Here is a 25,507-nt window from a genome sequence, read left to right as displayed (position 1 = left end):
CTTCAAGCAGTTGTCTTTATAAATCTCGTTGGGTTGGCACCAAATAGAAGTTTCAGCATCATCACCTTGCCTACTGAAGATTCACTATTCATCACTGATTATAACTTTCATCCACAGTCCTGCTTTTCCTTATCCCATTGTAACCTTGTTTTTTTCTGTTTAGGTGTTGATGACAACTTTCATTTAGCTTTTCTGTATTTAAATCCCATTTCCTTTAGACAGTTTCTTACAGTTCGGTCACAGACTGTGACTTCAGTTTCCACCTATTTTGTTCTCCGTTAGTTTTGCTGTGGATTTTCTGTTTTCAGGACATTTGGTTAGAGTGTCCGCCCTGAGATCGGTAGGTTGTGAGTTCAAACCCCGGCCGAGTCATACCAAAGACTATAAAAATGGGACCCATTACCTCCCTGCTTGGCACTCAGCATCAAGGGTTGGAATTGGGGGTTAAATCACCAAAAATGATTCCCAGGCGCGGCCACCGCTGCTGCCCACTGCTCCCCTCACCTCCCAGGGGGTGATCAAGGGTGATGGGTCAAATGCAGAGAACAATTTCGCCACACCTAGTGTGTGTGTGACAATCATTAAAGAAGAAAATGTTTGCCTTCAGTTTTCTGTCTTGGCGTTTTGATGTTTTTCTTAGTCTACCAGAATGCTTGCCTTTTACAACCTTCCCATGTTGTTTGTACTTGGTCAGATTTCAGTAACAGCTGACTGTGAACAATCAACATCTTTTTCAACATTGCGTGTTGATTTCCCTCCTTGAAGAAGTTTGATAATCATCTCATTAGTTTCATTTCACACCTCTTGTTATGGAGACATGATTCAGTCAATCCACCTTGTGTAACAGTTTTCCCAGGTGTGGACACTTTTTTTTTTAACTGCAGTACAATGAAAAGTTAGAATTTGACGCAGGTGTTAGCTTTGGAAATGAAAATATAAGTTTCATTCCATAACTTTTTACTCAGATTTGAGTGATTCCATAATTATATCTACTTTTTTATTTTTTTGCACTATTAAACAACTTATTGAACATCCTCCATGTCTGGTGGTTCCATTATTTTGCCATGGGTTGTAGTACAGGCATATACTGTAAATCTGATGATAACCATAGAACAAGAAATGGAATTTACTGCAATACAATTACTAACCAGCGCTCAAATTCAAGACTTGATTCAATCAATCGCAGTCTCGTACAACAAATAAACCGCCGATGTCTTTAACTGTAGACACTGACATTAACAACTGTGGCTGTGGGCAACCTCTATGTAGTTTTAATTACCCCACACGCATGTAGTTGCATTTAAAGTTTCATAAATGTTCAGCATAAAGCAGTTTTTCTCACCTCTGAATGAGTTTGAAAATGTTGGCAAGGTTTTTCGTCTGCTGGTGTGAAACTTGTTACACCTGCTGTTTACAATGAACTCAGTGCTATTAAAGCTTCTTAACACTATTGCAACATTGGTTCTGCTGCTATACACACACTGTAGAGTACGTAGTATTACATGACCATGTAGGCACATACTGTAGCTGTGTTTTCCCTTCCACTTTCTCATGCACTCCCAATCACATTTCAAACTATGAGAATGTACACTGCCTGTACAATTAATACTGTTTAAATATGGCAGGCATGGCAGTGGAGATATAAAAATAAGACAAATAGGGGACATTTTTCCTCTGGGTTTTTTTCTATAAATGGTAGGAAATCCTGAGAACGCCTGACGACATGGAAAATGCTGAGTGCGGTACATCGACATGCATATTTGTGTTTTTATGGCTTCGTTTATTAACAAGTTGGGATACACCAGAATAAAAGATGCTTTCAAACACGACGCACCTCTATTGTCACCATCAGGCTCCCACCAAGAAATGTTTAAAATCACTTTTTTCCCCATGCTTTGGAGCTTTATTCTGACCCCGCCGTACACACTTCTGTAAAAAATATGCTGCTTAACAAGACAATAATTTTACAAAACGACACATTTACACGCATTGCAAAAACACACGCACGCTCTGATTTCAAAGTCGAGAGAGAGGAGGTTTTTTTTGTTTTTTTTAGAAAATAAGGGATATAGCTTTGAATGTCTGGGAAAAAATGTCATTGGCAGATCAGTTAAAGTGCAACGTCAATTTTTTTGTAAGTAATTTGTGGCATTAGCTCATATCTTATCCAATTAACAATTATCTCTCATGTAGACAGAAAACAATGTACAAAGCTATACAATAGAAATGGCTGTAAACTCGTACAGTGAGGGATGTAAAACGTAGGAGGCTCATCCAGCAACCAGAATGCGGATGTGATCAGATAAAATATGTAACACACCGCAAGTCTGAACAATGACAAGAAAAAAGTTGCATATATGGTATGGTATCCCTTGGGGAAATTAGTTGGTCATATTATAATAAAATTATCTGATCTAATACGTATAATATAAACAAGATCATTTTTGACTGACTGGAACACACAGGCTAAGGCTCCTTTCATTGACAAGCATCATAACATCTTTTGAGGCTACATGTAGTGTATGCAGGCAAAATGAAGCCCTGTCGCCACCTGCCAGTTAAAGGCGGTACTGCCAGACAATGAAACAGGCAAGAGGTCCAGTTTGAAAGTAAAGCGCCATGACGTGACATCTAATGCGGTTTGGCCCAAAGAGGTTAAGTAAAGCTAAGATGCTGTAAACACTTGAGGTCCAGAAGTCCGAGCTCCTGACGGGTCAGCCCTTATTTTGGCAAAACATGTTAATTTGTGGGCTGAACTGAACAAATTCCACTTGAGTGACATAGAACTAGAAAGAAAAGGCTACGCATTGCAAACACACACATAAACACATCAAAGCTCCATCAACAGTGTGTTGCTTTGCCGACCCGCTAAAAAGCAACCCGATGTTTGATGGACATTGACAATCCTTGCAGTGCAAATGCCCTTCTTGTGCTCCTGACATCCAAAAACAGACTCAAGTATATATTCCCTGTTCTGCGTTTCTTCAGTCCGCGGACATCTGTGCTTGGAAATGTTACCATCTTTGTATTTTAAAAAAAAAAAACCTTCAAAAAATAAAATAAAAAAATTGTTCCTTCTTCACAGAAAACGACAAAGCAAAAAAGTACTGTTCCAGATTCTCACCCACTTTTCACAGCATTCATAATGCCGATTCAAGTACCGGTAGCTTTTGGCACCAAAAATACTTGTTAAAAACACAAAAAAAAAATTCAAATATTTCCTGCATCATTCACAAATGTTATAGATATGTGTTGCAATTAAACGTTTGTGTGTGTGTGTGTGTGTGTGTGTGTGTGTGTGTGTGTGTGTGTGTGCGTGTGCGTGTGAGAATGAGAGAGAGAGAGGGGTGGGGGGGGACAGGCTTGTGTTATTTGCCCTGGGTGGGCAACTGTTGTCACTGCATGCAGGAAAAACACCAACGCCATATTCATGGCTCTGCGTCCTGACGGGTGATAGGAATGCATTTCCATAGTTACTCTGAGGTTGCACAGAGGGGCTGTCTTGTCACCATGGTGATGAGTCAAAGTATCGCACAGCTTAAGGCATCAGACTGGATGAATCAGGAGTCACTCCTGTGGTAGAAACAAAAGTTAAATCAATAGATATGTTATATAAAGTTGGTACCTCAACTTAAATGTTATAATGTCATAGTGAAACCCGTAAGAGCCGACCAAAATATCTGGTCTTACTTGCTAGCATTAGCTTATAGCTAGAGATCGACTTGACTCCGTTTTTTTCAACATTGGGAAGGAAGAAAGTGAGTGTGATGGACAGTGCTTAAAAGAAGTGTACGATACTCGTTGAATCAGAAAAGCACTAATCAAAAACTTGACCAAGCATATCACTGCTAGTCTGCACCATACTGAAGCAGAATGAATAATGCAAGCCAATAATGTTAAAAATAATATCTAAACGATCGACATTTATCCATGAAAACATGAAAAAGCTGTTGATAGTGTGTTTGTCGGAGAAGCAGCTGGAAGGAGATACCTTAGCACTCTAAGGTAAATACTGTACATTATTACATTAGTTTATAAAATAATTTTAGTTCCATTGCATTGTTTTTCATACAATATTTATTTTTTATTTTTTTATTATTTTATGTTCAAATTATGCTGTTTTGGGGGGCTCAAGCCACAATTAAATGTATTAAATTTCAATTGGAGACCCTGATTTAAAACACAAGTAATTTGAGTTAAGAGCTCTATCACATAACCAATTAAGCTCTTAAAATGAGGTACTACTGTTGCTTTAAAAAGGTCAGACTCACACATATTATTGCAACAATTTTAAATTTTAAAAGTCAGAGGATAATGTATTTTAAGTGTTTTAATAAGAACAGACTGCTTTGTGTGTCTCAAGCTGTAATGCTAATGTAATGTGTTTGTCCACAATGTGTGGTCTAAAAAGTGCTATTGTGCACTGTAACTATGGACTTGCCCCATTGTAATGGGTTGGGCGGGGACACAAGCCTTGAGCAACACTAGCATAGCTTTGTTAGCTACAGTGCTAACATCAAAGTCATATTTTAACAGCAACATCATTGGCAACCTAAATTGGCCCTAGTGTGTGAATGTTGTCTGTCTATCTGTGTTGGCTCTGCGATGAGGTGGCGACTTGTCCAGGGTGTACCCCGCCTACTGCCCGAATGCAGCTGAGATAGGCTCCAGCTCCCCCCGTGACCCCGAAAGGGACAAGCAGTAGAAAATGGATGGTTGGATGGATCATGCTATTATAGCCTAGTTGTGGAAGACAAACAAAATCATCTTTAAAAAACACATCTTTCACTGATGGCCGGATAGTTGGCAGAGCTAGATGCTTTATTTTAGAATATGCAGCAAAGCCTGCTTTAAAATTTTTTTTACAAAGCTGTTCTTCATAAAATTGTGGATTTATACATGGGGTTTAGAAGGCCGAATGAGGGTTTTGGTAAAGTCATAACACAAAACTTAAAAATCACCCCATTAAGCACCTCCTCTCTCCAAAGTGGAGGGAAAAGATGATTTGGTGGCCACAACAATTAAAATATAGTATAATTGGGGACGTATGACCGATACAACACAAACAAATCACCTTGTTATGATTCGCTCTCCATGGAGACGACGTGGCATTCACTTGCGGCTATGAAAGTAAACAAGAACACCCACCGAGTGAATTGCAATTCAAGCAAAAATAAATATTTCAAAAGGAGCTCACCTGACTTGAGGGCACTGTTCGCGACCTGGTTTCCCTCGCTGTCGGCGTGCTGCTCGTTACACAGGAGGCGGTTCTGTGACTCGCTGAGTGGGCTCACAATCACTTCGACAGCACTAAAAAATACAAAACTAAATTAACCTTTGCTAACGGTTAAAGCATTGCTCAGATTGATCACCTTTTATTAGGCTCTGGGTGCAAGGTGACTGTTGGCTGCTCCACATCAGCATTGACAAGTCGAGTGGGGAACGTCAGACCATCTCCTTGACTGTTGTAAATTAAAGTTTTTATATGCATGGCAACAATAGAAACCGAGTGAACAACTCAGTGCTACTTGTTTTACCTGGTGAAGACGGGCAATGGCCAGTACTTCTTCTGGTCTCCAAACACTTGAGCGATATTCTTTCGGAAGCCCAGAGAGAAGCCATTTTTATCAGAGCCTGTTCTGAAGACGGGTGCTCTGAATGCCTCTGGATACACACACAAAAAAAGATAAGCAGGTATTTGCCTTGATGAATATTTTACATCCCCATTTTCACTCAGCAGAACATAGCGGAACCTCATTGCAGGAACTTTTTCATGTACGAACTACAGACCTCATAAAAATATGCTTTGGTGTACAAACTTTGTCTCAGTATACGGACATTTCATCCACCCATTGTGTGCCTTGCAGCACAGCCACTGTGGGCAAGCTGCTGCACTACTTTGTGTGCTTTCTAAATTATTTTTTTAGCCTTTTCCACAACATTTTTAAAGTTTTGCTAGCTCAATATGATTCCAAAGATAGCAATTAATAAGAAGCAATGTGTGGTTTGAAACATTCAGGAAGTATCCCCAGCTTTGTCAACACTGCCTTTCCCTCCTAGTCCCTTCAGCTGCATGCCAAGAAGATTATTAGTCAAGGTAAAGTGGATTTTTAAAATGTATTATTCCTAATCGGTTTAGTGACCTGGCTGATAAAGTTAAGGAGTTTTGTGATTTCAAACTGACTAACACAGGTCTAGTGACAGTGTTTGTGCGTGTTGGCAGGGCAGCTGAAAATGAGGATGAAAGTTCAGTCAGTTTTTGTTGTTCTTTTTAAATATATATATATATATATATATATATATATATATATATATATATATATATATATTATATATAATAAATAGAAAGTCCTCAATCCCACCAACACGTCTTCCTATGAGGAAGCAGTGCCTGGGGAATCTGTGGTGGGCTCTCCTATTTCTGGGGCTGAGGTTGCTGAGGTAGTTAAAAAGCTCCTCGGTGGCAAGGCCCCGGGGGTGGATGAGATCCGCCCGGAGTTCCTTAAGGCTCTGGATGCTGTGGGGCTGTCTTGGTTGACAAGACTCTGCAGCATCGCGTGGACATCGGGGGCGGTATCCCTGGATTGGCAGACCGGGGTGGTGGTTCCTCTCTTTAAGAAGGGGAACCGGAGGGTGTGTTCTAACTATCGTGGGATCACACTCCTCAGCCTTCCCGGTAAGGTCTATTCAGGTGTGCTGGAGAGGAGGCTACGCCGGATAGTCGAACCTCGGATTCAGGAGAAACAGTGTGGTTTTCGTCCTGGTCGTGGAACTGTGGACCAGCTCTATACTCTCGGCAGGGTCCTTGAGGGTGCATGGGAGTTTGCCCAACCAGTCTACATGTGTTTTGTGGACTTGGAGAAGGCATTCGACCGTGTCCCTCGGGAAGTCCTGTGGGGAGTGCTCAGAGAGTATGGGGTATCGGACTGTCTGATTGTGGCGGTCCGCTCCCTGTATGATCAGTGCCAGAGTTTGGTCCGCATTTCCGGCAGTAAGTCGGACACGTTTCCAGTGAGGGTTGGACTCCGCCAAGGCTGCCCTTTGTCACCGATTCTGTTCATAACTTTTATGGACAGAATTTCTAGGCGCAGTCAAGGCGTTGAGGGGATCTGGTTTGGTGGCTGCAGGATTAGGTCTCTGCTTTTTGCAGATGATGTGGTCCTGATGGCTTCATCTGGCCAGGATCTTCAGCTCTCACTGGATCGGTTCGCAGCTGAGTGTGAAGCGACTGGGATGAGAATCAGCACCTCCAAGTCCGAGTCCATGGTTCTCGCCCGGAAAAGGGTGGAGTGCCATCTCCGGGTTGCGGAGGAGACCCTGCCCCAAGTGGAGGAGTTCAAGTACCTCTGAGTCTTGTTCACGAGTGAGGGAAGAGTGGATCGTGAGATCGACAGGCGGATCGGTGCGGCGTCTTCAGTAATGCGGACGCTGTATCGATCCGTTGTGGTGAAGAAGGAGCTGAGCCGGAAGGCAAAGCTCTCAATTTACCGGTCGATCTACGTTCCGATCCTCACCTATGGTCATGAGCTTTGGGTTATGACCGAAAGGACAAGATCACGGGTACAAGCGGCCGAAATGAGTTTCCTCCGCCGGGTGGCGGGGCTCTCCCTTAGAGATAGGGTGAGAAGCTCTGCAATCCGGGGGGAGCTCAAAGTAAAGCCGCTGCTCCTTCACATCGAGAGGAGCCAGATGAGGTGGTTCGGGCATCTGGTCAGGATGCCACCCGAACGCCTCCCTAGGGAGGTGTTTAGGGCACGTCCGACCGGTAGGAGGCCACGGGGAAGACCCAGGACACGTTGGGAAGACTATGTCTCCCGGCTGGCCTGGGAACGCCTCGGGATCCCCCGGGAAGAGCTGGACGAAGTGGCTGGGGAGAGGGAAGTCTGGGTTTCCCTGCTTAGGCTGCTGCCCTCGCGACCCGACCTCGGATAAGCGGAAGATGGATGGATGGATGGATGGATGGATGGATAAATAGAAAGTTGATCCACCAACCCAGAGTTATGTTTGTTTAATACACAGTACTGTATAGGTTTTTAAATAGTGTTCAGAGTGTACAAAGTTTTACTAAAATATGGACTTTTGTCGAAGTTAGAACCCATTATTTCTGTTTAAATTTTTCCTTTTGAAGAAATTTGCTTCAATATACAAACTTTTCTGTTTCCGAACTAATTAATCGAGATTCGACTGTATGTAAGTTGTTTAGTAAACACAGAATGCAGTAGTGACCCAAATATAAGACAAACACTGGTCGCTGGTATGTGAATCACAGGAAGCAAAGCTCTGATTCGCTTCGGAAGAGTCATTTGCCAATATCTATTGGCTGCATGTAAAATCTCAAGACCCTAAGTAGAAGACAACATTTCTTATATTCAGGTCACTACTGTCATGAATAATAACCGGTACACTGTAAAAACTTTACCAGGATTTCACTGTATTTATTAACAGTAAAATACTGTAATGAAAATGTACTACCGTTACAAGAAATTACAAATTAAAATTACGACATCCTTACATTTCACAGCTATGAACTGTTGTATCACATGTAAAATACTGTAATCATAGTCCTCTGTAACATCACAACAAATTTCTGTAAATTCTAAGTGACTTGTCTCTTAAAGGGGTTCCCGTAGACTACGTGGCACACTCTTGTACAGTAGGTGGCAGTGTTAAAAAGAGAGTAATTAACAATAGAATTAAAATGTTAAAGTTTCAGCATAAAGTTGTAATTTTAATGTAAAAAACTATAAAACTACAACCGTGAAGTTACAGCATTTAGTTGTAAATAATTGTAAAATCCTAAATTTTGCAGTTACAGTAAATTGCTGTAAATGCTTTTTTTCCAGTAAATTACTGTAAATGTTACTGTGAAAATAATGCAATTATTAGACAGTCATTTGCAGTAAATTTACAATTAAATAATTCACAGTGTACATTTTAGAGAAAAAAGGTGTTACCTATGGTTGACCTGTTCTTCCCGACGAGCCACAGGTGGTAGCTGAAGAGGGAAAGGATACTGATGCAGAACATGGCCGCCACAAAAAAGAGAAACAAGACATGGAATTTGGCAGTACTTTGAGAGTCTCGCAGCTCATTCTAGGGGGACAAGAAGGACAGCAAGAGAGACATCAATCACACATCTACACTTGGGACATTTATGACGGGTGGAATGGAAACGGGAGGAAAAAGACTGAGCACTGCATGCACGTCACGTTGACACCTATGAGGCGCTGCATAGCCAAAAGGCTCGAGAGGATGGCCGGGTTACCTTCGGACAGTTTTCAGCCGCTTTCCTCCGACATAGCTTTAGTACAAACAGAAACAAGACTTGTTAGCAACACCAGGCGGGAAAGGAGGGGGTGCGCCATAAACGAGCGGGGAAACCAAAGTGGGTGCTTTGAGAGAAAAAAAAGATGATTGCCGTGATGGATGAGCTGGAGGTAAAAGCGTGGATAAAAACGTGGATGTAACACACAGGAAGCAGAGGTAGAGTGTGAGGCGTGAAGGGAGACAGAGGTAACCGAGAGGCGGCTCAGTGCCAAGCACAGCTGACTCTTCAGGAGTCGTCATGGAGATCAAAGCGGTCCAGATCTGGCCCGATTCATTTATTACTCACGGTCCAGAACTTAATGAAATATTGCAGCACAGTGGCTGCGATGAACAAGCAGTAGAGCAGCGAGTAGGCCAGGAAGAGGATGAAGAACTTGTAGTTGGAGAATCCCACACAGTTGTTCACCCTGGAGAAGACCAACACACCTACTAAGTCAAACAGGACCTCAGCAACACCAGCTTAAATCCCCCTTATTAACCATGTGGACATTCTGCAGGGAGAAACAACTAAGTAAGTAAACTAATTCAGTGAAAAGACTATCTTACTTATCAGACTTCAGCAATGCATTAACTGAAAGCCCAAATACTAGAACATGTATTCGCACTAACAGGCGTCAGAAGCAGACACACATCCACTCAATTGACTTTTCAAATAATCAAATATGAGATGTAATGCAAGAGCTGTGATCAAAAATTAAGTTTTTCCACCACTGCAACAAATGTAAATCTTCAAAAGATAGTCAGAATTTGTCCGTTGGGTAATCTCAGAGTGAAGCCCATCCATCCATCCATCCATTTTTTTCCGCTTATCCGAGGTCGTGTCACGGTGGTAGCAGCCTAAGCAGGGAAGCCCATACTTCCCTCTCCCCAGCCACTTTGTCCAGCTCCTCCCAGGGGATCCTGAGGCGTTGCCAGGCCAGCCGGGAGACATAGTCTTCCCAACGTGTCCTGGGTCTTCCCCGTGGCCTCCTATCGGTCGGACGTGCCCTAAACACCTCCCTAGGGAGGCGTTCGGGTGGCATCCTGACCAGATGCCCGAACCACCTCATCTGGCTCCTCTCGATGTGAAGGAGCAGCGGCTTTACTTTGAGCTCCTTCCGGATGACAGAGCTTCTCACCCTATCTTTAAGGGAGAGCCCCGCCACCTGGCGGAGGAAACTCATTTCGGCCAATTGTACCCGTGATCTTGTCCTTTCAGTCATAACCACAAGCTCATGACCATAGGTGAGGATGGGAACTTAGATCGACCGGTAAATAGAGAGAGCTTTGCCTTCCGGCTCAGCTCCTTCTTCACCACAATGGATCGATACAGCGTCCACATTACTGAAGACTCCGCACCGATCCGCCTGTCGATTTCACGATCCACTCTTCCCTCGTGAACAAGACTCTGAGGTACTTGAACTCCTCCACTTGGGGCAAGATCTCTTCCCCAACCCAGAGAAGGCACTCCACCTTTTTCCGGGCGAGAACCATGGACTCGGACTTGGAGGTGCTGATTCTCATCCCAGTTGCTTCACACTCGGCTGCGAACCGATCCAGTGAGAGCTGAAGATCCTGGCCAGATGAAGCCATCAGGACCACATCATCTGCAAAAAGCACTAAGCAGAGACCTAATCCTGCAGCCACCAAACCGAAACCCCTCAACGCCCTGACTGGGCATAGAAATTCTGTCCATAAAAGTTATGAACAGAATCTGTGACAAAGGGCAGCCTCGGCGGAGTCCAACCCTCACTGGAAACGGGTCCGACTTACTGCGGACCAAGGTCTGACACTGATCATACAGGTAAAAAGGTTAATACTCAAAATCCACATGTGTTTGCCAAACATTCATTTATCTGTGGCCGCCCACAAACAAAACATACATTTGGACCGCTAAAAAAGATTGGATTCTACCTGTTACGCCCTAGCTCAGGGATTCTCAAACTGTGGAAGTGGTACTCCATCTAGTGAGAATCACTTGATTAAAGTACAGTGTTTTATTTTCCTATATTCCTATACAGTATTACTGTTCAAACTGTGTGTAATGTTACAGTGGCCAAAAATATTAAATATACTCGTAAATAAAACATCTGCCTTGTTGTTAATGAACACTTAAGCCTACTATGTTACTGTATTTAAATGTTGGTCATTATGGTGGTACTTAGGGAGCCAAGTTTTCCCTTGGTGGTACTTGGTGAAAAAAGTTTGAGAACCACTGCCCTACCTTCTAAACACTTTATAATGGTTTTGTATGTGAATGTAGCTTGTTTTTAGAAATTGGTACAGTAGATAGCATCATAACTCTGCTTCTTAACACACCTCATAAGCACCTGGTCTATCAGACAGTAAGACAATGTGGGATTAGTATTGCCAAATTAGCAAGTCTTCAAACCATACTTTTCAACAAAGTGACTAGCAACAAATCGAGCGATTCGTTCTGGTCTAATCGCACACTTTTGGAGGAGATCAACCTGAAAAATTATGCATCCAAACGCTACAGATATATTACAGTCCTTCTCTGTACCTACCCAAATATAAGACTGTGATTATGAACCCTGTCACCTTCTGTTTTGGGTCCGGGAATTATACATGTAAACCAGCAAATGATGCCAAAAAAATTATCGTAAAGCGAATCAGCTTTTCTTCCCATCACAACAGTAAGGTGGAGACATACAGCCCTGACAAAGACCTGCTGGAAAAGTGTCTCAAAGGTTGAGAAAGTTAGCAAATTGTCCAGCAGCTAAGAGATATGATCCTTTTTTTACTCCAATTTACCAGTTGTTATTCAACTGATATTTAAGATTTACATGTTTGTAGTTTATTTGTTACAGGGACAATGCATATGAATAAACATTTCTGTCAATATGGCAGAGTTAGCAAAACAACAGTTTTCATTTTGCTTGCAATTTGTGCCAAATATTCTGCAAACAAAGGAAAGAACATTGCGCTTCAACACATCAAATCTATAGGCTACATGAAAAGCCAGCATCAATACCACAGTGTTTACATAGATGCCTGCTGCCAAAGGAGCTGCCCCAGAGTCAGCTGCAGAGAAATGTGTGCAAAAACTAGTTATAACAACATTTAGAAAAAAAAATATATATACAAAGTTAAACAATTATGGGTATCGGCTTGAAAAAAAATTGTGCATTCATAGTTTCTAGCGTCAACATTTCAACTTGTACTCGTTTGTACTTCGGCTTTTTATGTGTTTCTTGGTAATAGTATATTTAGAATGTGCGGCTAGTCGTTAAAAAAATTTGCCGCGACCCGTAAGTGGCCCACAGGCCACACTTTGCCCTAGACCAGGGGTCACCAACGTGGTGCCCGCGGGCACCAGGTCGCCCGTAAGGACCAGATGAGTTGCCCGCGGGCCTGTTCTAAAAAAATAAATAAATAAATAAAAATTAAAAAAAATAAAAATTAAAAAATTAAAAAATATATATATATAGATTAGTTTGAATATGGCATCCCATGGCAACGGGCAGTCAAAAAAGTCCTCCCATTTTCCATTTGTGTTGTATGAGGCAGCCTTCAAAGATTTCTTTATTAAATAAAAATTATATATTTTTCTATTTATTTTAGTTCCTTTTTGCCAACTAGAATTTCTTATTAGAGGTTTACAAACTAATAATTTAGTAGTTCCATAATTAATTATTTGTTTCCATTTTTTCCCAATTACTCCAGTTAGTTGATAAAATGAAAAGCTTGAGCAAGCATCACCATACATAGCTCTAAATTCATCATACTTCATAATTTTACCATTCTCATTGATAATATCATTGACAAAAATGATTCCTCTTTCAAACATATTTTTCCAAAAGAAAGGCTTTCCATCTATTACAATATTAGAGTTCATCCATATTAACTGCTGCAAAATATCGTCTCTTTTTTCTGGCACATAAAATTGAAAACACCACTATGAGTGGATTGTTTCCTTTATGAACCCCGCCATGTTTCCCAGCAGACTCTCTGGGAGGGGATCACTTGTAAAAAAGGATACAATTTCTTTTGATACAGTACATGTTTTTTGTCCAACAGGACATTTGTGTACCACTCAATGTTTAAATACATCTTTAGAACAATTGATGCTTTTAAAGACAGACACATAGCTTCAAGGTTGAGAAGTTTCAGGCCCCCATATTCATACTCTTTGTACAAAACCTTTCTTTTAATCTTTTCTGGTTTGCCGTTCCAGACAAAATCGAAGACCCTCCGCTCATAAATCTTAAAAAAGTTTTGTGATGGAGCTGGTAATGACAAAAACTAATAAATAAATTGAGGAATAATTAACAAGTTGGCAATAGACATTTTACCATACAAGGTTAGGGATTTCCCTTTCCATAATTGCCTACTTTTGTCCAGCTTTCTTAGTCGATTATCATAATTTACTGAGCCTAGATCTTCCAGATTCTCTGGGAGAACAACACCAAGTATGTTAACTGGTCCATCTGTCCACAAAACAGTCACTTTGCATTCCATTCGAAAGGACGTTCCCTTTAGATTTCCGATCCTTAACATTTTACATTCATCATAATTAAGCTTAAGGCCAGATTGCTGTGAAAATATGTCCAAAAGATTAAGAAGGTTCCGCAAACAATGAGGACAAATCTTATCTTTGTGAATCAGCCTTTTCTGACATGAACTTCATCAAGAACAAACACAGAACACGCCTCACTGATGCACATCTGCAAGACTCACTCAGAGTTGCAGTGTCAAGTTATACACCAGGGTACAACACACTAGTTAACAGCATGCAATGCCAGGCTTCCCACTAACTGACAAAGAAACAGATAACAGATTTGGTGTCCAGTTCAAAGTGTGACATGATTTAAAAATTTGAGAGTTTACTTTTGTATTTTACATGAGTTATTATTTGTACAAACATGGTGCAAAGTAATTCATGATTTGTTAAAAAATGTTAGTGGCTAGCTAGTTAAAATGGGATATTGTGATTTCACAAGACTGTCTTAGAAGTGATCATTTGAAAATGTTCAATTTGAAAAATGTGCACTTAGAGAAAATATAAAAATAAAGTGTTGCATATTTATATTTATCTGTTTCTATATATATTTATTGTGAGAAATCATTAAGATGATCAGTGTTTCCACAAAGATAAATATAATTAATTATTAATATTAACAGAGTTAAAGGTAAATAGAGCAAATTGGCTACTTCTGGCAATTTATTTAAGTGTGTATCTAACTGGTAGCCCTTCGCATTAATCAGTACCCAAGAAGTAGCCCTTGGTTTCAAAAAGGTTGGTGACCCCTGCCCTAGACACATGATTAAAGTCACCTTAAAAAAATAAAATTACATACTGACATGTAAAAAATATAGTATTTACAATACATTACTTAAAAGTACAATGAAGATAAATATGTCAGTGGTTTGTCAATCAGACAAATGTATCATATGTTTTCACATTACTGTTGTTTTGGGGTGCTGAGGTTCCATGCAGTAGCAGCTCGAAAATAAAATGTTTTCAATAGTTTTTTTTCTTTGTAAAAACACATTTTACAATAATTGGTCATGAGAAAGAGGGGTAGTCTTATATCTCTAATATAAGCATATATAGTGATACAAGCAGCCCTGCAGCGTGTTTACTTGTGCAAAGCTGGACAGCCAGTTAACATCAAAATGTCTTCCAATAAACACATAGCTTGATCGTTTCTTGTATTTTAGTGAAGACATTTACAAAAATGTAAACATGGTAGGCTATAGGCTACCAGGAGCTTGCAGCTAAACAACAGCTAAACACACAACAGCACACAAGCTAGACATACGTAATAAGTGTCCGTAATTGAACAATATTGCATTCTAAAACAGCACATTTGTCAATATAAACAAGTATCAAATAATTAGTTGTATATTACTTATAAATACAAAGTCTCCAAGGAAGAAGAGTATTTAAGTATCCAGTAACAAACGTCTCCGCATCATTCAACTTACGACATCATGTCCTCAATTTAATGAATTATTGTGACCTATAGGTGTGGCCAAAACACAAATTAACAATTCACTTCAAAAGCATAAACCTGTCATTAGGTAAGTGATTTCATACCTACCATTGTTATTTGAGTAATTTCACTTGATCAAGCCTTTTCTAATATTGCACACTAGAGAATTATAAAAGCATGTACCATGATTTCAATTGATATTGTATTATAATCGGTATCGGCCAATACGCAAGGCTTCAACATCGGTATCTGAAGTGAAGATATTGTATCAGGACATCCCTTGTCAAAGTAGTAAGCTACACTACACACAGAAAGCTATTTGTAGGATCTCTGAGTAAACAGCGGCTGATGTTTTGAGACAGGTCTGATGCAGGTGTACCTAATGTTGTGACTGCAGCCGGTGAGTGTTTGTGGTATAAATATTGTGCTTTTACAAATGTGAGAATTGGTTCCATACCATGGACAATGGTGGTCCATCTTCAGCACGCACCTATCACAAAGCAGATTAAACACAATTACATATCACGTCAACAAAGTTTGACAGATAAGGAAGAGAAAATGGAAGTGATAAATAAAAACATACATGTCACATGCCGAGCAGTGATGACAACGATCCGGCTTGATAACTTGACAGCGGTCACAGTAACGGATTGCTGCAACCCAAAAGCTGGTAAGTACTGAGGTGTGGGAAAATAAAGGAAACATTAGGGGTGTTTGCGCACCTCCTGCTCCAGTGCGGGTATAAAGTGGCAGGATAGTGGCGGCTCGCCACAGAATCTCTTGCTGGGATTCTGGCCGCTCCTCCTTCTCGTAGCGCTCCTTTTCATTCTTGGGGAGGCAGAACTTGAAAACAAACAGCAATTTGTAGACTTTAGGGAATTGGCCTGAAAACCCCAGAAGAATCCCTCTGGATTACCTCTTTGGAAGGGTTGGCGGGCTTTGAGAAGATGGTCTTCCAATAAGACCACACAAACAGGACGAAAGAGAGGTGGAAGAAGATGAGGTATACAACTGGAAAAACATTCATATCAGCATTAGAGGAAAAACTCAAATGTCAGCATATTTTGCTGCGGCAACACAGCAAAACACATTTAAAAGCAACACACAAGCTTACCCTTCTCTCCTATACTGGGGATGGTGACTGTAAAAGACAGGAAAATAAATGTGACAAATAAAATAAAGGGAGCATTGTGTAAACAATCTGTCAGGCATATTTTTAGAGAGCCGAAAGAAGATACATTAATAAATGGTAAATGGGTTATACTTGTATAGTGCTTTTCTACCTTCAAGGTACTAAAAGCACTTTGACACTATTTCCACATTCACCCATTACACACACATTCACACACTGATGGGAGGAGCTGCCATGCAAGGCCCTAACCACCCATCAGGAGCAAGGAAAGTGTTTTGCCCAAGAACACAACGGAGATGACAAGGATGGCGGAAGCTGGGATCGAACTTGGAACCTGGAAACCTGGAACCTGCTTTACCATCCAAGCCATGCCGTTCCTTAAAACTACAAAAACGACATCAGACTTGCTTTTACCGCTTTTGATCGCTCATGTTAAGAAGTTTACCCAGATTAATTGTGTTACACCTTTAGATTGGCAACATGACACAATGCGGGCTAGCAAAAGTGCATTTTTAATTGTTTATAAGCATCCCTGGCAATATTCTCATTCATCCAAGTCATTCTATTAAACAAGAAAGTTTGCTCTAGAGTGGGAATTTTTGGGGGCAACACGATACCATTCGGTTCAGAAAAGATTCTTGATTCAACTCGATTCTCGTAATATGTTTTTTTGTATATAAATTATAAGAAAAACTTTTTCAAAAACAGGTTACAAACTATTTAGAATTAGAATTAATAAAATTGCAATTTGGATGTGAATCTATCCACAAGGGGGTGCCACAGGGCTCTGTTTTGGGGCCCCTCTTATCCATTTTGTGCATTAATGATTTGGGTCCAAATGTGTCTGACTCTAATATGCATTTCTATGCAGATGACAATTCTTTTTTTTACTGCTATGGATAATCTTTTGCACACACTATTGAGTCCCAGCATAAAGTTTTTGACAGGGTCCACCTTTCACTACCGAAATTAAAGCTAGTTCTTCATGCTGACAAGACTAAGACTATATCAGCAGTGTCTAGGAAGGAATGTCATAAAGGTGGTACATGTATATTAATGCTGTAGTGTACTAACTGATGACTCCCTAACTTTTAAACCACACACACAAAAACTTGTGAAGAAACTAAAACTTAAATTACGCAATAAGTTGTGCTTTTTTGTTTTAAAGCAAATGCCTTGCCTGCAACTTTTTTTATCTATGCTGGATTATGAGTATCTTTTTATGTAAATACTTTGTTTCCATGTCTTCAAATGTTGGACAGTTTGTCATGCTTCTCTAATCCATCCATTCATTTTCTACTGCTTATTCCCTTCGGGGTCGCGGGGGGCGCTGAAGCCTCTCAGCTACAATCGGGCGGAAGGCGGGGTATACCCTGGACAAGTCGCCACTTCATCGCAGGGCCAACACAGATAAGTTTATTACAAATTGTACAACCATGACATCACTGTGAGCTGAGGCCTCACTTTGTTGTATTTCAACGTCTGTAAGCGAAACGTCTTCTAAGACAACTTTAACAGTCCAGTTGGGATCGATTTACAGTTCAGTTTTTTCTATTTTGATGTTTTTTTTAATATACTTGTATGAAAAAGGAGGAATGGCGCTGGCGTCACTTTGGCAGAGTCAAGAGCATCTTTACAGGGCTCAGTGAAATGACTGCACATGGCTCCAATTCCTGTCACAATTTACAACCCCCAATCCAAGGCTTTAAAGACTAAAAAACTGCTAGCCCTATACATGAACTTGTCGTGTCAGCACATTGTACTCAAATTACAGCAGCAGAAGAAAGGTTTGAGAGAAGATATTGAACAAAATATATTAAATGAGTTGCTTCTCAAGCACAGACAAAAAGAAACTGAGCTAGGAAGCCAGAGAAAAATAAAGAAAACGACACTTATTTTGTTTTGTAGAAGGCAAAACTCATTGATTTTTTGTAGGCCTGTGCGATATATCGAAATTCAAGTTTTTATGTTGTGGACGATTTATGAAATAAAAAATGTTGTACTTTTTTTCCCCTTAAACTCCCAGAAAATTCCTGCAAAAAGAAAAAAATGATGGTGCAGCTTTCAATGTGAATGTAAAGAAGACTTCCTCTTTTCAAACTATCCATCCACCCATTTTCTACCGCTTGTCCCTCTCGGGGTCGCAGAGGTGGCTGGAGCCTATCCCAGCTGCACTCGGGCGGAAGGCGGGGTACATGCTGCACAAATCGCCACCTCAATGCAGGGCCAACACAGATAGACACAAACTTTTTAAAACAAAAGAACAACTGGCACTTTATTTCCATGAAGAAAACTGGGGTTACTTTGGTAAGCTTTTGATAAAAATAAAAGCAAAATTTGTTTTGAATTATCACTGTCATTTGTGCATATTTTCTCTATCGAAAAGTAAGGGAACAAATCTAAAATTGATGACACTATGTTAACAACTTGGCCTATTTATTATTTTTGCAATAGAGTAATCTATCGATTAGTTAATGGAGTAATAGCCCTAAAGCGTATTTGAGAGAAAATAGATAAAGATGTTTCTGCTTTCCATAAACGTCATTCTTTTTTCTTAGAAATGCACATCAACAAAAAAGTAATTGCAATATTTATAAAATAAAAGCTGTCCGCTCTTCGCCGCCACACACCACCGTTCTCATGTGCGCACAATTGCAGCAGCTGTGAGGAAACTATGTTGCGCGTATTCAGTTCCAGGCACTCTATACTGTCTGGATTTTTTCACTTTTTATTAGTTACACAAACAATTAATCGAAACAAGTGAACATAAATTGAAGCTTTATTCTATCTTTGGAACCCCAAACTACAATATACAGTATAACGTTATTTTAGTAGTTTTTGGCAAAGAAAAAAGCTAACCTTGTTCTGAATTATTTCTGTCATGTGTGCTTGTTTTCTCAAAAAAAAGAATGTTCATTATTTTTCATGCCATAATGTCCAACCCTAATTTTAGTTGCTATACACTTGAGTCAACACAATCTGAGGTGAGCAGGAAATGGAATCTGTGTTGGAACATGTGTGGCAGTGGGTTTTCTCCGGGTTCTAGTCGGGCTTCCGCATGTTAAAAAAAACCTGCATGTCAGACTAATTGCAGACTGTGCATTGGCCATAGATAGGAATGTGAGTGTTAAAGGAAAACTACTGCACTTTTTTTTTTTTATTTGGCGATTTTGGCCTCTCATTCACAATCGTTATGTAAGACAAGAACACGTTTTTTCTTTTTCTTATGCATTCTAACTCATAAAATTTGGCCAGCAGGAGGTGGCCAACAATACTCCATTTACATCTCATAAACTGAATATTAACCAAGTATTAGCAATATTGTTATTATGAGCGCTAACGCAGACAAACTCTTTTTAGCGGCGCAATGATCACAGGTCTATCTAGCTTATGCTGCTATATTGGCAGGCTGAGTCGATGAGCTGCTGCATCGCCTCTGAGCTGGTGGAAGTTCATTCTAGATCACGGGTTCCCAAACTACAGCCCGCGGGCCGGATCCGGCGCACCAGCGTCCAAAATCTGGCCAGTGGGAAGTCCCAAGATAAAAAAATAAAATAAATATGTATGTATACAGGTATATATATTTTTTTTTTTTAAATAATTTTTTAAAATCTGTCCTTTCTCATCCATTTTCTACCACTTGTTACTCTCAGTATCTCCTAGCCCCTCAGGCAATTTATATTGTCTGAACATTCCTTTACCCATCGATAACGTGACATCATGGCGCATGGAATATTATATATATATATATATATATACCGAAGCACAACACACGGCTTGCTAGCAGCTAACGGGCTACGATAGACTGACCATACGTCCTCTTTTCACCGGGCATGTCCTCTTTTGCAGAGCTGTCAGGGCGGAGTTTCTTAAATGCCTCAAATGTCAGGCGTTTTGAGTTATGGTTGCGTGTATTAACAATGTACGTTCAGGGATAAGAAGGGGTTAAAAACAAAACAAATTGTGCGCGCAGCAGCATTCGTGAGGGAGGGACAGAGACAGATAGAGCGAGAGAGTTATGATAAACGCGCATGCGTCGCCAGGCTCTGCTTTTTATCCATAGATTTATCAGATTTAATTTTTTATTATCTATAGCAGGGGTGTCAAAAGTGTGCCCCGGAGGCCATTTGCAGCCCACAGCTAATGTTTTAAAGGCCCACGGCACATTCTAAAAATACTATTAAAATAAACAAAAACATAACAAAAGTGAAATAAAAAAGCTTAAAGGTTAAATGTAATTTAGAAAAAGTTGCAATGTTGACTAATAAAACAAAGCTGTTTTTTTTTCTTTCAAACGGTCATTTTTCAAAACATAATATTGAATCAAAATCAATGTTATTATGAATTATTGACCTATCCAAGGTTCCGATTACTTCACATCAAATATTCCACTAAGAAAAATATTTTTGGTGGACGATTTTGCAAATTTGGTAAATAAATAACCCAAAAATGTATATTTTGTTGTTTTCTTACTGTAACCCAATGCGGCCCCCCGAGTCAAAAAGTTTGGGGACCCTGGTTCTAGATTATAAATCATGTCTCTCACGTGGATAGTAGAAGGATGTGGCCAAAAACTATGAAGTTTGCGGCCAGCTTTTTTGTTTTGGTACACCGGTCGGGCCAGCAACTTGAGGGTTTCAGGTTCGATTCCAGCTTCCGTCATCCTAGTCACTGCCGTTGTGTCCTTGGGCAAGACACTTTACCCACAAGCTCCCAGTGCCACCCAAACTGATTTAAATGTAGCTTAAAGATGTAGAAAATGGGTTTCACATTGAAAAACGCTTTACGTCTCTAAATAGAGAAACAGCGCTATATAAATATAATGCACTTCCCATTATGATTAATTCTTCATCTAAACAGGAAGATGTGGGAAGCAGTCTGAGCAGATATTGTACAGTAAGGGATTTTTTTATTATGTCCGTAGTTTGTATTTCTTGTTTAGCACTTGGCAATTGTGCTGCATGATGCTTAGTGTTTCACTAAAGCTGGATCTGCTTATCACTTAGCTTCTAAAACAGTGGTCCCCAACCTTTTTGTAGCTGCGGACCGGTCAACGCTTGAAAATTTGTCCCACGGACGGCGGGGGGAGGGGTTTATGTTTTTTTTTGTCATAAAGAAATACAATCATGTGTGCTTACGGACTGTATCCCTGCAGACTGTATTGATCTATATTGACATATAATGTATATATTGTGTTTTTTATGTTGATTTAATAAAAATAAAAAATAAAAAAAAATAAAAAACAATTTTTTTATTTTTATTATTTCTTGTGCGGCCCTGTACCAATTGGTCCCCGGACCGATACCGGGCCACGGCCCATTGGTTGGGGACCACTGTTCTAAAACATGTAACTCATTCTCCTTTTATTCAGGCTCAAAAATATAAGTTCCTGGATCATCATTTGTTCCTAAGTAGTCTTTGTTGTCGCTCATGAAGTCTGTCATGATTAGTAGTGTTGTTGATGGTGTTGAAAGGAAAACCGAACATTGTAATGAGTTTGTGAAACTGATAGGCCACCATATGCTTAAAATTAGAAAATTACGTAAAAATTTTTTTAAGAGTTTTTAAGTACCAACGATTGTCACACACACACATTAGGTGTGGCGAAATTATTCTCTGCATTTGACCCATCACCCTTGATCACCCCCTGGGAGGTGAGGTGAGCAGTGGGCAGCAGCAGTGGCCACGCCCAAAAAATAATTTATGGTGATTTAACCCCCCAATTCCAACCCTGGATGCTGAGTGCGAAACAGGGAGGTAACGGGTCCCATTTTTATAGTCTTAGGTATGACTCGGCCGGGGTTTGAACTCACAACCTACAGATCTCAGGGCGGTAAATGTTACTTTAATTTACTTACAGCATGTATATAACATGTTTGGGTTTCTTGGGTGTTTTAGAATGCTTTATACGTGAAATAGAGCAATTCTATTTGGCTTCATTGTTAGCTGACTTTTGCTAACACTTATTTACACGTTAGAATGCAGAAAAAAATAATGTGTGTATTCCGGTCGTGAATCAGGATTGTTATTAGCAGGCAAAATTCCAAACAAACTGCAGTTCCCCTTTCGTTGCTGTTTGTATGTGCCTAGCTGTCATTGATTGGGGACTTGTCCGAGCTTGCTCTGGCCCAAAAACAGCTGGGATAGGCTCCAGCTCATCCGTGACCATCATGAAAAGAAGCTGGATGGAAAATGAATGGATGAATGCTAGGGTAGGTTCATCATTACACAACGAACTGCTGCATTGCATGAATGTACACATTCAACAGTATTTTTATAAGGCACATCCTTTAGTTTGATCTGTTTCTCTGATTGTTTTTGCCAATTTTGGAGCCGGCAGTTAAACAAATCGTTGTTTTAATCACGTTTTGTTCTTTTCAGGGATGATAAATGCTGACAAAACAACACATTTGACACAATTGAAATGCTAGCTCGTGGAGCTAAATGAAGCCAAAACGGATGTCCACTTTTCTACCGAGCTCGACACTAAAGCTGAGGCATTAACACAGCACAAGAAAAAGTTTGTCTGGTGTACAACATGAAATAATTGTAATAATAAGTATACTCCGAACAATGCGGGCAAGTTGTGTTATTATTGGGCTGCGGTCCGTCTGTATACTTCCTACTGGCGAACGAACGGCGGCTGTCTGTATCGCGTACAATGGTATGGAAAAGGCGGCTCTAAACAGGGTTTAAAATAGATGCAAGGTGGCGACAAGATGCCCACTTACATACACACAGCTCCACCACGTAAGCATAATAGGACCAGCAAATGACCAGAGCGATAAAAATCACAGGTATCCATGCTAATCCCCGTTGACAGCATCTCAGGACGTGAGTGGGCGCCATCTTTCTCCATTTGTTAGGGGCGAAAAGGGCGTGTCGCTGCGTGACGTCAACAGGGCGCAGAAACACCACGCGGAAATACTGGAAATCATAATCAGAACACATTTTTAATAGTAGTTATCTTGGATTTTTGTCTGGAAAGTCAAATGTAAATATAAGTATGTACACATTTTGGAAAAAAATATATAGATTTTTTTCTATATCTTCGTATTGTTGCCGTTCGGAATGGTGTTTATTTTGTATCATACTGTTGAAATAAAGTTCTGAAAAAGTATTACAAAAATAAAAGCATCAATATTTCAGTGGCAGATGTTCTATGAAATGATTGAGTCTCTCTAAGTTAATTAACTAATGTAGCTAATTTATATTGACTAAGACTAGGGATGTCCGATAATGGCTTTTTGACGATATCCGATATTCCGATATTGACCAAACCCTTAATTACCGATACCAATATCAGCCGATACCGATATATACAGTCGTGGTATTAACACATTATTATGCCTAATTTGGATTTGTCCAGGGTGTACCCCGCCTTCCGCCCAATTGTAGCTGAGATAGGCTCCAGCGCCCCCCGCGACCCGAAGGGAATAAGCGGTAGAAAATGGATGGATGGATGGATGGACAACCAGGTATGGTGAAGATAAGGTCCTTTTAAAAATAATAATAATAATAAAATAAGAGAAATAAATTAAAAATATTTTCTTGAATAAAAAAAAAGGAAAACAATATAAAAACAGTTACATAGAAACTAGTAATTAATGAAAATGAGTAAAATTAACTGTTAAAGGTTAGTACTATTAGTGGACCAGCAGCACGCACAATCATGTGTGCTTACGGACTGTATCCCTTGCAGACTGTATTGATATATATTGATATATAATGTAGGAACCATTATATTAATAAGAGAAAGAAACAACCCTTTTTTGTGAATGAGTGAAATGGGGGAGGGAGGTTTTTTGGGTTGGTGTACAAATTGTAAGTGTATCTTGTCTTTTTTATGTTGATTTAATAAAAACAAAAAAAACAACAAATAAAAACGATACCGATAATAAAGAAACCGATACCGATAATTTCCGATATTACATTTTAAAGCATTTATCGGCCGATAATTATCGGACATCTCTAACTAAGACATTAGTGAAGTATGCGGACAACACAAGAGTAGTGGGCCTCTTCCGTGACAACAATGACGTGGACTACAAGGAGGTGAAACATCTGGTTGACTGGTGCAGAACCAAAAACCTGGTCCTGAACGTCGACAAAACCAAGGAGATCATCGTCGATTTCAGAAGGCACCTGTCCAGCCACGCTCCACTCTTCATCAACGGCACAGCAGTGGAGATCGTAAGCAGCACCAAGTTCCTGGGGGTGCAGATAACTGACAATATGACCTGGTCCCTACACACAGGAGCTCTTGTAAAAAGAGCTCAGCAGCACATGCACTTTTTGCGTCGGATGAAAAGAGCACAGCTCCCTCCCCCCATTCCCAGCACATTCTCCAGAGGCACTATAGAGAGCCTGCTGACCAACAGCATCTCTGTCTGGACTGGAGCCTGCAATGCCTCAGACTGGATGTCTCTGCAGAGAGTGGTGAGGACGGCGGAAAAGATCATCAGGACTCCTCTTCCTCCTATCCAGGAGATCGCAAAAAGCCGCTGCCTGACCAGGGCTCAGAAAATCTGCAGAGACTCCTCCCACCCCCACCAAGGACTGTTTTCACTGCTGGACTCTAGAAAGAGGTTCCACAGCCTCCGTATCAGAACCTCCAGGTTCTGTAACAGCTTCTTCCCTCAGGCCATTAGACTCTTGAACGCATCATAATAATCCCCTCAATTCCCCCCCCCCCAAAACAGATTAACTCGCTGGAATATAAAAACAATATAACATACATCCATAAACGTGGATGCATATGCAAAAGTGCAATACATTTGTCTGTACAGTAATATATGTATTTATATATGCACCTTATTGCTCTTTTATCCTGCACTACAACGAGCTAATGCAACACAATTTTGTTCTTATCTGTACTGTAAAGTTCAAATTGGAATGACAATAAAAGGAAGTCTAAGTCTAAGTCTAAGTCTAATTTAAAAAAATATTTATTGCAGTCTGAAATAGTGTAGTCCTCCATCCATCCATTTTCTACCGCTTATTCCCTTCGGGGGCGCTGGAGCCTATCTCAGCTACAATCGGGTGGAAGGCGGGGTACACCCTGGACAAGTCGCCACCTCATCGCAGGGCCAACACAGATAGACAGACA

General features: G+C 40.3%; 1 protein-coding gene across 2 annotated transcripts; it reads right to left on the bottom strand.

Annotated features, from left to right (window-relative positions):
- Positions 1 to 1,505: 1,505 nt before the first annotated feature.
- LOC133629959 (palmitoyltransferase ZDHHC20-B-like) lies at positions 1,506 to 23,295 on the bottom strand. 2 transcript variants are annotated; one of them, XM_062021115.1, is made up of 14 exons: positions 23,130 to 23,295; positions 16,381 to 16,407; positions 16,183 to 16,277; positions 15,989 to 16,109; positions 15,850 to 15,919; positions 15,724 to 15,756; positions 9,614 to 9,734; positions 9,266 to 9,301; positions 8,955 to 9,093; positions 5,538 to 5,664; positions 5,373 to 5,462; positions 5,198 to 5,310; positions 5,075 to 5,122; positions 1,506 to 3,573 (listed from the first exon to the last, which is right to left on the bottom strand). In XM_062021115.1, exons 1-13 carry the CDS (start codon positions 23,245 to 23,247, stop codon positions 5,079 to 5,081), a joined length of 1,134 nt encoding a protein of 377 aa, XP_061877099.1. In that variant the 5' UTR covers positions 23,248 to 23,295; the 3' UTR covers positions 1,506 to 3,573; positions 5,075 to 5,078. The 2 variants fall into 2 exon arrangements, with proteins under 2 accessions (XP_061877099.1, XP_061877100.1); XM_062021116.1 differs by lacking the exon at positions 9,266 to 9,301 and having other exon boundaries at positions 1,520 to 3,573; positions 23,130 to 23,293.
- Positions 23,296 to 25,507: the final 2,212 nt, after the last annotated feature.

This window comes from Entelurus aequoreus, linkage group LG15 (assembly GCF_033978785.1).
Source record: "Entelurus aequoreus isolate RoL-2023_Sb linkage group LG15, RoL_Eaeq_v1.1, whole genome shotgun sequence".
Lineage (NCBI taxonomy): Eukaryota > Metazoa > Chordata > Actinopteri > Syngnathiformes > Syngnathidae > Entelurus > Entelurus aequoreus.
Note: the sequence above shows the minus strand (reverse complement) of the source record. Positions and strands in the feature narration are given on the sequence as shown.